At 33.5% G+C, this 15,884-nt stretch overlaps 1 protein-coding gene across 1 annotated transcript in view; it reads right to left on the minus strand.

Moving 5' to 3' along the window:
• LOC128186711 (Fanconi anemia group A protein-like) overlaps positions 1–15,884 on the minus strand; it is a 78,315-nt gene that overhangs the window by 15,615 nt on the left and 46,816 nt on the right. Inside the window, exons 28-33 of the mRNA XM_052856568.1 lie at positions 6,513–6,644; positions 5,940–6,039; positions 5,217–5,341; positions 4,748–4,844; positions 1,802–1,858; positions 1,210–1,287 (exon numbers count right to left, since the gene is read on the minus strand). Of these exons, the coding sequence (XP_052712528.1) occupies positions 1,210–1,287; positions 1,802–1,858; positions 4,748–4,844; positions 5,217–5,341; positions 5,940–6,039; positions 6,513–6,644 (589 nt within the window). The remainder of the gene's footprint in view (positions 1–1,209; positions 1,288–1,801; positions 1,859–4,747; positions 4,845–5,216; positions 5,342–5,939; positions 6,040–6,512; positions 6,645–15,884) is intronic.

The raw sequence follows: 15,884 nt of genomic DNA on the forward strand, positions 1-15,884 counted from the left end.
ATGATTACAAAATATTTTCCATTGCAAAATTGGAACCCCAATGTGGCTCCACCCTACTCCTCAAGATTTTGATTTGAAAGAATTTATATCTACATTACCTGAGGTTGCTTTCAGCAAATTTACAGCTTTTCTGGGCAAATAGTTTATGGCAAAATATCTATTTTAAATTTTTTCTATTTATATTCCTATGTAAATCCCCCCCCCCCCCACCAATGATTTTCACAAATGTGTATCTACACTACACAAGGATGCTTCCACACAAGTTTCAGCTTTCCTGGCTGATTAGTTTCTGAGAAGAAAAATTTAAAAGATACACACTATATATTCCTATGTAAAAGTCCAACCCCCCCTCATTGTGGCTCCACCCTTCCTGGAGTCATGATTTTCACAAATTTGTATTTTTCTGAGAAAGAAATTTTGAAAACTTGTACTTTATATATTCTAATGTAAAACTTTGACCCCGATTGTGGCCCCACCTTATCCCCGAGGACATTGGTTTGTAAAAATTTGAATCTACACCCTCTGAGGATGCTTCCACACAAGTTTCAGCTTTTCTGGCCAAATGAATTTTGAGAAGAAAAATTTAAAAGATATACACTATATATTCTTATGTAAAAGTACCATCCCCAATTGTGGCCCCATCCTACTGCTGGGGGTCATGATTTTCACAACTTTAAATCTAAACTACATGAGGAAGCTTCCAATTAAGTTTCAGCTTTCTTTACTGATTGGTTTCTGAGAAGAAGACTTTTAAAGATTTACTCTATATATTCTATGTTAAACTTTGACACCCCCTATTGTGGCCCCACCTTACCCCTGGGGACAGTGATTTGGACAGACTTGAGTCTACACTATCTCACAGACTTGAATCTGCACTATCTGAGGATGCTCCACACAAGTTTCAGCTTTTCTGGCCAAATGGTTTCTGAGAAGATTTTTGAAAAATATCAACAAATTTTCAATAAATTCTAATTATCTTCCCTTGATAGAGAGCCCTTCATTTTAACAGACTTGAATCCCCTTTACCCAATGATGCTTTGTGCCAAGTTTGGTTGAAATTGGCCCAGTGGTTCTGGAGAATTTTCACCAAGCTTAGCAAATGTAAAAAGTTTACAGACAGACAGACGGATTCCGGACAAAAAGTGATTAGAAAAGCTCACTTGAGCTTTCAGCTCAGGTGAGCTAAAAAGACCTGAAATTGTTACTTACTACTAGAGATAGGGACAGTAGAGGGCATCTGAGTAGAACACTGTCTACATCCCCAGCATTTTCTAATTGACTCAATCCCTACAATATCAAAAATTTCAAAATAAACATTTGGTTTATCCTCCTGTCTTGCAGTAATTACATGTACCTAGTACAAGTACTTATTTTTGATGAGGAAAAGATACTGCTTTACATTTCCAAAACTACATAGCCTGAGGAATTTTGCATATTTTTTTATAGTCTGTCCCAAGTTATTGCTTCCATCAATTTTTGATGATTTTTAATAAAAATACACATACCTGTGAAAGCAATACAATTGAAATCGATGAAAGGGAATATATCCAAGATATCTTCATTGAACAATTATATCTTTTCACTCATAAAATTTCACAGGAATTTTGGGATGTGTATTGAAACCTGAAGCGATAGAGGGGGCGTTTCAAAACCGATAATGTGGACATTTTTCATATTAGTGGATGAACGTAGTTTGAGCACACAGGTATTTACTATTATTGAAATATCAAGCAAAAAGTGGTGGAAGCAAAAACACGGGACAGAGTATAGTACATATGTACTGCATAAATGGACTGTATACCTGCAACATGTAAATTGCCTCTCTGGCTGGAAAATATCCACATCTGCACAAACACGTCTGAAAAAGAGAAATTAATTAAATGAAGCTTATACATATACCAATTAACTTGATGACACATACTTGTGAGGCAAATTTATCTTTGAAAACACAAAACATTCAACTCAATTAAGAAGAAGTGATTAAGCCTCAATAACCTAGGAATAACAATAAAAGTAAGTCACTGCAAAGGAGTGAAAGGAACAAGGATAATATATGCCTCATATCAAGAGTTATAGAGCAAATTCTCGACTCTTCACAAAAATCTCATACTCAATGGAGAGGGGGGAATGTCAGGGTTGTAATCATCACAGTTCATGTTATCCTCCGCAACCAAACTTATTTAAGGTAACCCGAAGTATCATAATTAATATGCAAAGTCTGGTGTGTCATAGGACCAGTTATATACAAAAATAAGCATTCAATGCTAAGGCCAAAATAAAATCATTGTTTGTATGAAATTGCATCCTGCCTCATTGAAATACCCCATGCAAATAAAATCAGCTGAAAATAAAGATTTTTTTTTGATATGGAGATTTTTATTTTTGCCAATTCTTTAATTAGTTAAACTTCAAGCTTAGAAAAAAAATTCACTCCCTCCCTCTTGGGTCTAGTAACCGCCATGCAGCAATTCCAAACAAACATTTTTTTAAGGATGGCCTTAAATTAATTTCAAAGTTTATTTGTATAAAATATTTTTGTATCGTTGCTTTAAAGCAATTAAATACGCTTGTCAGCCATAAAACATGCCATTTAGTGCACTTCTGCTGTTAAACATATAGTGCCAGAAACTTTGCCGACAAAATTCCTTTTTTAAAAGATATGATGAAAAGACTATTTTTCAAAAGTATGTATCAAATTGGCCAGGTAAGTTTGAACATTTTACAAGTCTAATAATTATAATATATCTAATCAAAATGCCTAATGACTATCACTTGTGCTCATATGTCATTATCAGGTTTAATACGTGTTATCAAAAATTGAATGTCACAGATTTCCAATGCAAATTCATATATTAATAAGAAGAAATAAAAACTGAATGTAAATATAGTACAGTACGTGCAAATAAAGCATGACATGGACAATGTCAAATGGTATATAAGTTATAAGAGTCAACTAGATGACCTAAAAACTTATTTAATCCGTTGACATGCTGCTTAACGACTCCAAATGCAGGATTGGTCAGATTATGTTCGATGTATGAAATATATACCATTAGGTGTTATATTTGCTTCTGTTTAAATGAAATGTATTAATTTTATAGTACAAATAAAATTAAAACAAAACCATTAATCTTATCTATATACAGAACAGGGAGCACATGGCTCAGTGATATAGGGCGTAAGGTCAGTAGCCGAAAGGTTGCTGGTTCAAACCCCACTGTAGTCACTTGATGTTGTGCACTTAGACAAGGCACTTTATCTACATTGTCTCAGTCCACCAGTTGAAATTGAGTACCAGCTTATGCTGGGAATAAACCTGCCACGGTCTGATGTCCAATCCAGGGGGGAGTCAATGACTCTCATCCGCTTAGCACCATGTACACTGGGATAAACACCTGCCTTATGCGCCCTAATGGCATGATGAAGGACAATAAATAACAGAGTATTCACCAATTGCGATTACTTTTTGTGTAGCATTCATGCTGTTACTTAAAATTTAAGTTTTACTGTCTTTGTGATCAAAAACTAGCAAACTTGATGTTCCAGTTTAAAATATTACTTTGTTAAAACTTCTAACCAACTTGCTTCCACTTGATTTCTAAGTAATATTCTTCAAACTTTTACAAGGGTTAATCCAAAAGTAATGTCACACTATGCATGACGTTTCACACTGGCACTGTACTGCATAAAACGTATTGCTTCAAAATTTAAAAAAGACCCCAAAACACAATATTTTGAAACTGATATATCATAGACTTTTTATAACTGTTTAAAAAAAAATTACTGTCTATTTCGGGTATCTACACAAAAGATCAAGGAATAAAAAGACTGGACACGCGAATAGTGAAAGGAGGCATATTTTGCTTCGATGGATAGAAATCACTAGAAAATGTACTGGAATAGACATATCAACCTACAATTGAGAGAGTGAACAGGGTACCCTTAACGTGGTTCCAATATCTGATAAAAGCATGTGTCATGTTAATAAATAAATTAAATAGACAGTACATATACACTCTGAAGAAAAGTTAAAACTAGGTTTTTACGTCATGAGCTATATCATAAAGCTACGTTCATGACTTCTTTAAGAGACCTCGACAAACTGATCGCACATTAAATAATATCCAATATACTACCCCATCAATTACCAAAAAAAGTTATTTTATGAAAAAAATGTGAAATAGACCATCACGGTCATCTTTTAAAGATTACTTAATTATGAAATTCTACCGGAATGCCGAGGCTCTAGAAATGACTTTGCTAGCATGCCTCAGCTATCCTTGCTTCTTGCTCTACAAAATATATTCCCAGTTATCTTCAGAAATATTTCTCATAATGCATTTAAACTTTCAGATCTGAATTGAATTATCGGTAGGTAGATATCAAGTTTTGTCACTTTACACAGATTTTTCATAATTTTATCACATCTGTGAAATTGCTTTTGGATCAACCCTCGTACAATTAAGACATAGGCAAATCCGGGTTTGGGATCTAATCGATAATTAATGACTAAACATGTTAATCACAAATACCTTGTCAGCATTTGAATTCTGTGACTATACAATTAATACATATCAAACAGACAAACAAGAAAATCCTTAATGATCAAGGGAGCCTAGGTACAAACATCAAATGAACTTCTTTTATTTCAACAAAGAAAACATAATACTGATTATCAAATGTCATTAAACTTTGGGAATTCCTTCAATAATTCATATTGTTCTCTAAAGACAAATAATACACCTACAAAGTTTTGATTAATGATCTGACATGGAAGATCCAGAGCTGAGGGCGCACTTGGAGAATCAGCAAAGAGTCTGAAGGCAGGAAACCATGAGATTATTCTACAATGAAAAACATTTCAGACATTGATCAACAAATGCTCAAAAAGAGGTAACGATTTCATAAGCCTTAGAAGAGAAAGCTTTCTGCAAGCCTTGACAATTATTGTTCTTTCAAAAGCCTCACTAACAATGGAAATCCACAAATGTTTAAGACAAGCATTTTAACAAAATTTGTTGAATGACAGTAACTAGTATATTTTTCTCAAACAATTTTTTTCAAAAAAAAAATGATCGAGCCAAAAATATATGTAAGATTTGAGACATTCAGGTAAAAATATGAAGAGAAACATCACATGTAGTTAGGACTAAACACCTCATTTTAACATACACAACTTATTTCATATTTACAGTTGTTCAACAGAAATCCATTACCTAAATATTGCTTGAATACAAAATTCTTTTTCTAAATTTGATTCTCTCCTGACCATTTCATCTTGTATTTGCTCAGCCAGCCATGATGCTACTCTCTTACCAGGCATCAAATAAGAAATCAAGGTCTGTAAAATAATAAACAGTCCCCTAAACACGAGGCCCAGGGGCCACATCACTCATCTGAGCAACAATGACCATAACTCTGATCAATGCAAACAAATTTTCAATATTTTAATATCTGCCCTTGAAAAGGGCATGACCCTTCTATTCAACAAACTTGAATCCTCTTTACATAAGGACACTTTGCACCAAGTTCGGTTGAAATTTGTCCAGTGGTTCTGAAGAAGTTAAAAATGTTTTAAATTTTACAGATAGACAAACGGACAGATAACGGAAGAAATGTGATCAGAAAAGCTCACGAGCTTTCAGCGCAGGTGACCTTAACAGTTAACATTAAGGAAAACAGCTGTTTTTACACCACTTAAATAAAAGTACAGGGGGTATACATCATAATGCCAAATAGGAGTTTCCATTTAAAGTAACACATGTACATCAATATTTGTTAAAATGTGTCTCCTATCATATTTGGCATATATCTAATCCCTCTTAATCTTACACATCAAGTGCTGTACCTACTTGAAATTAAAGAAATGAAGTTACTATTTAATTTCACAGAATTTCATTCACTTTCACAGAAGATATTTTCAGTTATTTGGAGCTTACCTGAAGAACAGAGATAAAGTAGAGATGGGTTTCTTCTGTGTGTTTATGTACCTCTTTACTAGTGCAATCTTTGCATTCCGAAGATGGATATAACTTTAGACTATCAAATTAAAAAACTGTCAACTCATTAAACAGAAAACAGTGATCCTTTTCTGTTTCATTATCAGTCTTTACACAATACATAAGCAACATATAAATTTTGTAATCCATTCTTTTAAGTCTGTCAAATTGCATTGTGTATGTTTTGTAATAATAATATTTCAAGTTTTCATTTAATGAAGAGGTTGAGTACCCTATCAAACAGGACAATTCCAGCATTCTAACTAGTATATCAATGCCCACACAAGCTAGTACATATTGTGGAATCATAAGAACTCGTGGTGCCTCAATTTTCGTGGTATTAGCCCTTGCCCACCAATTTACATCCTCAACGAAAACTAAATTCAGTTTAGATTTAGTTTACCTTCTAAAACTAAAAACTGACCCATCCACGAAAAAACATCCCAACGAATAAGCAAAAAACCCTTAATCCACGAAAATTGGCCCCCATGAAATTAAATGATTCCACAGTACCTCATTTCCTGCTGCAGAAGTTGGGTAAATAACTCTCCTATAATCTTTCTGTTGTTGTCTTTTATTGAACCGTTCGCTGAAGATTCTTCTTGCAAATAGGAATTAAAAACAGTGCTGTGTACATGAACCTGCCTAAAGAAAAAAAACAAACAAATCAGTGACCACCAAACTTAACAGAAAGATTATTGTACATGTATATGTAACCAGTGTTAGTAAATAATATCAAATGTTGGTCTACTTGTAAAGTAATTGTTTCTGTGTGTGTGTTTTATTCACATCTCCAGGTGAGATTGTCCACATGGAATTGTTTATTTCTATCTGACCATTCCACTACCAGTTTGACCTGTTCAACAACATTCTAAATTTAACTTTCACTAACACATTTTCTTGCCTAACTTACCAGACCCACACACACCTTGTCTTGCCTTGAGAGGGGATAGACCTGTATTAAGATTAAGTGCAAGCTTGGTCTTTGATTAGCTGCTCGTGTCTGGTAATTCTTGTGTAATTTAGTACTTATTCATATAAATATATTCTATGATTTTCTTGTTTATAAAATGACATTTCCATATCATATATTAACTACCCTGTATCTAAACAAGAGGCCAATTGGCCTTAACGGTCACCTGAGTAGCATATAACCCATCCACAAACTTGTCGAGGAGTCTCATATATGCATTTAATTAATTAGGTTTCATTCTGGAGTAGAAAAATTATAAATTTGTACTGAGGACCACCTCCCTGCCTGAAATCTTTCAAAAAGAACTATGAAATCATAATTTTTGCAAAAAACTTAAAGATCTGGTCTACAAAATCATGAATTCAGTTTTCCTTTCAGGTGTGTGGGAGTAATATAGAATATCACACTTTTGTTTTGATCTCAGCCCTGGTATCAGCCCGAGCGGTTGGTATCGGCCCAAGTTGAAGGGCGCGGGCCGATACTATCCGAGGGCTGATACCAGGGACGAGATCAAAACAAAAGTGTGATGTTGTTTATATCATATATCAAAAATCAAGGACTTTAATTCAAATTTAAATTCCAAATAAGGAATATAATTTATCATGAAGAAGCTATTGATTTTTTTCGGATTTACAAAACTTGTTCGTTTTTATTTCTTTTTATATGTGTTAAAACTGTAAAGAGTTGTCGGACTTTGTTGACAAACCATCGTCATTTGAAATACAGTAGAAGAGAGTCTGTCGTCTGAAATGAAGGACTATCTTCTAGAATTCAAAATTATCGCGAGATAAACTTCCCTCCTACGCAGCTTCGTTATGAGTCAAATTCTTTCACTGGGATTTCGTAAGTTTCCCGTCAGATTCCATTCATAAAGATCCATACTGTTATATAGAAAGTTATTGGAGAACGTTCATAAGCGCGTCCATTACTTTAACCCCTTAATTTTTACAGTCTAATCTCTGATTTTCTAAGATTAAGTCTCGTTCCATCCTTCTCTATATCCTCCATAATTTAAACGTTGATTGATATTAAATAAATCGTGCTATTGTTCTAAATACACAACCGTTGTGTAGGTTACCTCCCCTTACTTAGATACACATCACTCTTTGGCGCTATTTTTGAATTATTATTTTTCAATTTTCGGTAATACATCAAAATATTCAGATGTGTAAGGTGATAATTTGCATTATATATTCGTTATTCTATCGTTTTTTCACAAACTTGTCTTAATTTAAAGCAGAGATATATGGAAATTATCAATTTCAAATTTGAGGGCAATACACCCCCTTGACGACGGGCTGAGACAGAGAAATATCAGCCCCGAGGGTGATACAGCCCTAGCTTCCGGTTGCTGTCTCACCTAGTCCAAAACACGTGTATCAGGGCTGATACACTACTAGGTACAGTACAGCTCACGAGTATCCCGACAAACCGACCACCGTGTTTGAAAGTCCACGCTGAGCGTGGAAGTGTCGATACCTTTGATCTATTGTTCTCTGTTTCGGCCATAGAACGAGAAAAAACACGGTGCGACACGGTGCAATGCGATGCAACACGGACAGTAACACGGTGTAACACGCGGTATTTACCTGTGAAAAAAGGAGGATTTAGGAATAAAACTTATAAAGAATAAAATATTTATTATTAATGTGCGTAAGAGAATCAAAGAAAAAGACAAAGAAATAGAAATAAATAAAATTTTTATGCACGCAATTTTCAGAAAAAACACGGTGCGACACGGTGCAACGCGATGCAACACGGACAGTAACACGGTGTAACACGCGGTATTTACCTGTGAAAAAAGGAGGATTTAGGAATAAAACTTATAAAGAATAAAATATTTATTATTAATGTGCGTAAGAGAATCAAAGAAAAAGACAAAGAAATAGAAATAAATAAAATTTTTATGCACGCAATTTTCAGACGTATGCGATTGACACGGTTGATTTTTGTTATTATCAAAAATCGATATCGCCCACATAAAGGTTTGATCAATTAAAACACTAACACTTTTTTTTCCTTTTTAAAATTCAAATAAACGGTTCTATAAGTTTTTGTTTCAGTTTGTTTTTAAACGTAGTAGAAATCGTAGTTACTGTAGTTTGGCAGTTTCAATAGTGCATAGAACCATGATAACTGTGATCTTTTCTCATTTATACTCTATTCAACGATAACAAATCTAACGGGTTGTTGAAAACAAATGCACTTTCTCTAAATAATATAATTATACAGCTTTATATCTAATATATTTTCAAATTTTCTTTCTTTTATACCAGGCTTGGGGTAATGCTAAATGTAATGGTAATGCATTGCAATGCATTACATGTTTCCAAAGTAATGCTAGTAATGTGTAATGCCACAAAATTAGCATTACAAGTAATGGTAATGTAATTCATTACTTTCCAAAATTTAGTGTAATGCTGGCATTACATGGCATTACTTTGCATTACTATGCTTATTTATGCATGTTCACTTTAAAAAATGTGATGAATAAATGAATAGCTGAAATTGAATTTGATTAACTTTATTATAAAGAAGAAAGAAATAATTCATCAAATAAAAATGTTTTAGTTGTATTAAAAAAGATTTATAAAATTTCATTTTTAAATTGTTCATATTACTAAATATAACAACACAGTTTCATAAATTTTTATGAGTGTTGTTTTTAAGAGTTTTAAAATCATTTAAACAATTTACTCCAATTAGTTTGCACTTCAATAGAGATACATGTGTCAACAACACACTATGCCCCCAGGATAACCTAAGTATCAAAACAATCCATTGTTATAAGAAGTGCTAAACACCCCAATCCCCTTCCCTACGCCATGTCCCAATTGAATAGAGGACAGACATGCATGCACCTTTAAGGGCAAAATGAATGCACTGTCCATCCATGATGAAAATCAAAATCACTTCTAATATTATAACCCATTTGAAAATAATTTTACTCTCGCTTTCTCTCTCTCTCTCTCTTCTCTCTCTCTCTCTCTCTCTCTCTGTTGTACAGTTGTACATGTATATCAAGTACATTAGTTTGGACTGATAGAAAATACCAGATTCATGTATTTTTTTCACTTAGTATATCCTAAGATAAAGATTGTCAAACAATCTTTCAGTCACAGCGTCCACTGCACCTGTACACCGTTTATTTAGTATAGCTGGGAAGATTTTCAAACTAATAGGAAGCAGTTAAAAGATGAAACCTTTGAAACTTTGATCATAAAGTGCAACAGCAATCTTTTGTATTAAAGTGTCCTCAGCATAAAAAAATCTGATTAAAATATATTAAGAAATATAACTGGGAAAACCCCTCTGTCTATAAATTAATACAACTAAGTGTCCAAAATTATAAAGATTTGTGTTATCTGGGGAAATATCTCTATTTAGCTTTTTAATAACCGCAACATTATTCCATAAATTGTTTTCTATTATGCACAAATTTTGTGTCTCTATATCATATCTAACATTGTATCATGCCAAATGTGTATAAATATCTTTTTACTTATATAATATGTTGTTCATAATGCCACAAAATTATGATATATTGAGCAAATAAAGAATGACTCTTGTATATATAGTCATTGAATTTGAACCTGATACTGAACATGAACCTGTAGATATGTTAAAGAGTGTTTTATATTTGAAACATTTGCAAAAACTCTTTATTAAAGAAAGTAATGGTAATGGTAATGCATTACTTTACTCATGTAATGGTAATGTAATGCATTACTTCAAGAAAATCAAGTAATGGTAATGGTAATTTAATGCCCAAATTCATGAAGTAATGGTAATGTAATGCATTACTTTATAATGTAATTCGCCCCAAGCCTGTTTTAAACATATGTGTGATGTACTTGTCCATGTAGTACCGCATGGTACATATTCATAGCGCTAAGAATCCGTGGATCGGTTCTTGAAAAAAAATTTATTTTATCTTTATAGCAACTTGAGTTTAGAAATTATTTGTGTGAATAACGGCATCTCGAGTACACCTGTTCAGACGTCCAAATATACACACAGATAGTTGTAAATTCCAATGACACCTAACAAGACAGACAATAACACCTGTTGTGTATAGAGCCCAAGATGAAAGACAATGCTGTGTATCTGATCAGCTTCCGTACATCGCACGAGTGATTTTTTCATGTGAAATCACGAGGCCATTACAAGCTATACGGAAATAAAGTTGAAAATTATTTTATGAAATGCGGGTACATTCTTAATACATGTACAATGCTTGAATATAATTTAAAAAGAGTTTGTACATGTATTTATTTATAATATAAAAGTGATTTTTTGTTTATTTATTGCTACATTAATAGCTGAAGTCCAAATTATTCGAGTCACCGGTAATATGGGGTTGTTATTTACTACAGCACATCAACAGCACATGTTTTTAGAAAAAACATGATCTGAAATGTTTTCATTTCTCATTTTTAATTCGTTAAAAGTAAGGCTGTAAATTAATTTATAAATCCGAAAGTGTTTACAGATAACAGAAATAAGACATTTAAGCTCCCGATATTTTAATAGGATCGTCAGTTACAACATCACGTGTGTTTAGAAAAAAAAAAAACAAGATGAATTAAATTTATTTGAATTTTGATTATATATTAATTGATTATTAAATATTTTTGGTGAATTTATTTCAATTTATTTAAGAACAAATGAATTAAAAGGTATCCATTTACGTCAAGTTTTCAGATCACAAAAAATTAACTTCACGTTGACAGCCTCGACAACTTTCTGGGTCCGTGCAACATAAGTCGACATTCTTTTTTTTTTTTTTAATATGAAAAGGATATATATGTTTCAACCCTTGTTTAGCCATAATTTCTTTATTTCTAAACATACGCTATTTCTATCAACGTCTCAGGTAACGATATCCACGGAGTAACACAGTGGCCACGGAGTTACACAGGCGGCCACGGTGCGACACGGTGCTTTTTCTTGAATTTTCCAATACACATACACGGTGTCACACTGTGTGCACGGTGCGACACAGACCGTTTTCCACCGTGTTTTTTACACGGTGGGTGTCGGGATACTCGTGAGCTGTACTGTTTATGATATAAGAAGATAATTTTTTAACATTATATGCATTAACACCAATACATCCATTTTGGCCCTGCCCTAGAGTCAAAACCCATACTCCAGGGGAAATGAAAATGAAAATTTCAGTAGAGGACTTCCTGGTATACATAATTATAAGTCAGTTTTTAATACAGATGTCTGAAAATAGAGAAAAAAAATTTTAAACATTATATGCATTAACACTACATTGTCATATTGCCTTCCCCCCCCCCCCAACCCCCAAACCCCCAAACCTCATGTCCTGAACCCCTGACCCAGAGGCCATGAACTTCACAATTTAGGTAGAGGAGTTAGTGTATCATAACCATATATTCAGTTTTTTGCCCACATGTGTGGGAGTAGAGAAGAACATTTTTTAAGATTTAAAACATTTTTACAATATGGCCATATTGGCCTCACCTTAGAGCCTGAACCCCTAACAAAGGGGTCAAGAATTTTACAATTTTGGTAGACGGCTTCATGGACATTATAACCAGGCATTCAGTTTTGCCTCGGACTGGAATGTCTCGACGTCATTGGATGAATAGCTTCACGTGATTGCCTTATAAATTTCTTTACGGGGCGAGCGTCAAAATTTATACGGCAACATGGCGGACGTAACGTTATTTAAGCTGATTTTTTACACAAATGTTCAACCATACCTTTGATTTTTAAGCCCCAAAATATTTAGAGTAACCCCCCTCCTTTGCCCGCGACGTAATATTATGATCCTACAATATGGCATCCAGGTTTGCACAGACGACTGACGAGAAAGGTAAAAAATTAGAGAATAAAGCTATGAATTTTAATACTATGTATTATCTTTTGATTGTTTACATATCAAATTTTAGGTCCTCGACAAAACAAAACACTTATTAGGCTCTGCCTCGCCTTCTATGGACTTTACCAACCCCACAAATTTCTGTACACAGTCAGTAACAAACCTAATACAGTCAGTAACAAACCTAATAAGTAAAAAATATATGGAAGTAGAGAAGAAGATTTTCTAAGATTAAATACATTTATACTATATGGCCGTATTGGCCCCACCCTATAGCCTGAACCCATGACCCAGGGGTCATGAATTTCGCAATTTTAGTAGAGGGCTTCATGGACATCATAATCATGCATTTAGTTTTTAACAAATATATATGGGAGTAAAGAAGAAGATTTTCTAAGATTTAATACATTTTTACTATATGGCCATATTGGCCCCACCCTAGAGCCTGAACCCCAGACCCAGGGGTCATGAATTTCACAATTTTGGTAGATGGCCTCATGGACATCATAATCATGCATTTAGTTTTTAACAAATATATATGGGAGTAGAGAAGAAGATTTTCCAAGAATTAATACATTTTTACTATATGGCCATATTGGCCCCACCCTAGAGCCATGACCCAGAGGCCATGAATTTCACAATTTTGGTAGAAGGCTTCATGGACATCATAATCATGCACTTAGTTTTTAACAAATATTAATGGGAGTAGAGAAGAAGATTTTCCAAGAATTAATACATTTTTACTATATGGCCATATTGGCCCCACCCTAGAGCCTGAACCCCTAAACCAGAGGCCATGAATTTCACAATTTTGGTAGAAGGCTTCATGGACATCATAACCATGCATTCAGTTTTTTTACCTCACATGTGTGGAAGTAGAAAAGATTTTTGAAAATTTGGCTTAATAATTGTACCATATTCTGAGATAATTGTCAAATGAGTCAATTTTGTATGTTTCAGGTTTTTTGTATATATTGAATAAATTGATTACATGCCCCATCAATGGTGTTCTGTCTACCGCTGGGTTACACATATGTTCAATTTTATCAACTACACTTAAACATGTACATTTTCCATTGTCTTTGATAACACTATGAATCTTATTTGTAAAGTATAGATCAATACAGCTCATTAATGACACAAATGACATACTGTTGGTGCGCAAGCGGGGTCTGCATAATAATACCAAATAACACATAGTAAAAATGTCAATAATTTAATATCTAATTGATCAATTTGTGAAAATTATATAAGGAATAAGGAACTATTCTTTGAGAATTATGAGGTGATCAAATACGGTCAGGTGTGATCAAATCATTCATAAAATCCTCCGGGCTATTTTGGGTTTGATCACCTCCAGAAGGTATTTGATCACCTCATAATACTCAATGAATTATTCCTTAAATCAATGTGTCTTCATTTAGACACTAGGTTTGTTTTATCGCCATTCAGTTAGTTGGTGTAGTAGATAAAGAAGTGACCCTGATCATGGGTGTGCTTCTTTGACCTCTGGCCCAGGTCTTGCCGTTATGCGGAAATAAAGATTTGCTCAAATAGTGTTATATATAAAGGGGAAAAAATAGCAAGTGAAATAAATATTTTTTTGTTCTTTTTTAAATGAAATGGAAAAAGAGTATGCAAACTCACTATTACCTTATTCTCCCATATAAGTTGACAAAATTACACAAAATGAATGGCAAAGTATGTATAGACTACAACCAAATTAAAACAAGAGGCATAGATGTAACATCAAGAAAACAAGAGATGTTTGTAAAACACTTATGCCCCCCTCCCTTGGAAACATCTGCGAAGAAAATTAACAGAAACTACAAATAACTGAAATTTTTCTAAGTCCATGGCACAAAACTCTGTCAAAAAATGCTTGACTGACCCAAAATTAAACTTGATCTAGATATTATTATGATAAACTTGTATAACAAATTTCATTTCTATATGTGCATCCTACACGAAGAAAATGAATGGAAACTGCAAATAATTAAAAATTTTCTAAGTCCACAGTGCATAGCTCTGACAAATTGCTCGATCACACCCAAAATCAAACTTGATCTAAATACAGTGTATTATTATGATAAACCTGTATATCAAATTTCATTTCAATATGTGCATCTTACACGAAGAAAATGAATGGAAACTGCAAATAATTGGAATTTTTCTACGTCCAAGGGGCACAACTCTGTCGAAAATTGCTGGATCGCTCCCAAAATCGAACTTGACCTAGATATTATTATGATAAACAGGTATACCAAATTTCATTACAGTACGTGCATCCTACAAAAAGAAGATGAACTGATACTGCAAATAATTGGAAGTTTTCTACTTCTTAGGGGCACAACTCTGTCGAAAATTGCTCGATCATACCAAAAATCAAACTTGACCTAGATATTATTATGATAACCCTGTATACCAAATTTCATTTCAATGTGTGCATCCTACGTGAAGAATAGGAACAGAAACTGTTGGTGGACTGACCAACCGACAGACAGCAGTAAAGCAATATGCCTTCCCTTCTTTGAAAGGGGGCATAAAAAATACTCGGGGAAATTACTGCAAATGTACATTTACACATGAATCAGACTTTTTTGTGAATATTAATAACTGTACATGTATCTTCACATTACCATTTTTTTGGTAAGAATTTTAGAAAAATCTGTTATGCAGTTTTAGAGGTTTTACATAAAAAACAGATCACTGACTATACATATTTAACCTAATGGTCAAAAACATTATAGCCCAATTAAGTATATTATGTCTATTTACAATGCATATGACACACAAATAAAATGTTTTTAAATACATCAAGCGATGGCATTAACCTTTGAAATTACTGATTCTTAACCAATCATAAAAATGAGGTTAATACCATGCAAACGTGACACATGAAGAGAGGTATCTGAACATAAGTAGGTATATTTATACAAACTGTCTTATCTCTCATAATTCTCATCTTATGTACTATTTTTAAATACTTCATTAGAGGAACCTTTCAATGATGAAACTGTTTTCATTTATATTGGCAACATTTTATAAAATGCTTTCC

Source organism: Crassostrea angulata, chromosome 6 (assembly GCF_025612915.1).
Source record: "Crassostrea angulata isolate pt1a10 chromosome 6, ASM2561291v2, whole genome shotgun sequence".
Lineage (NCBI taxonomy): Eukaryota > Metazoa > Mollusca > Bivalvia > Ostreida > Ostreidae > Magallana > Magallana angulata.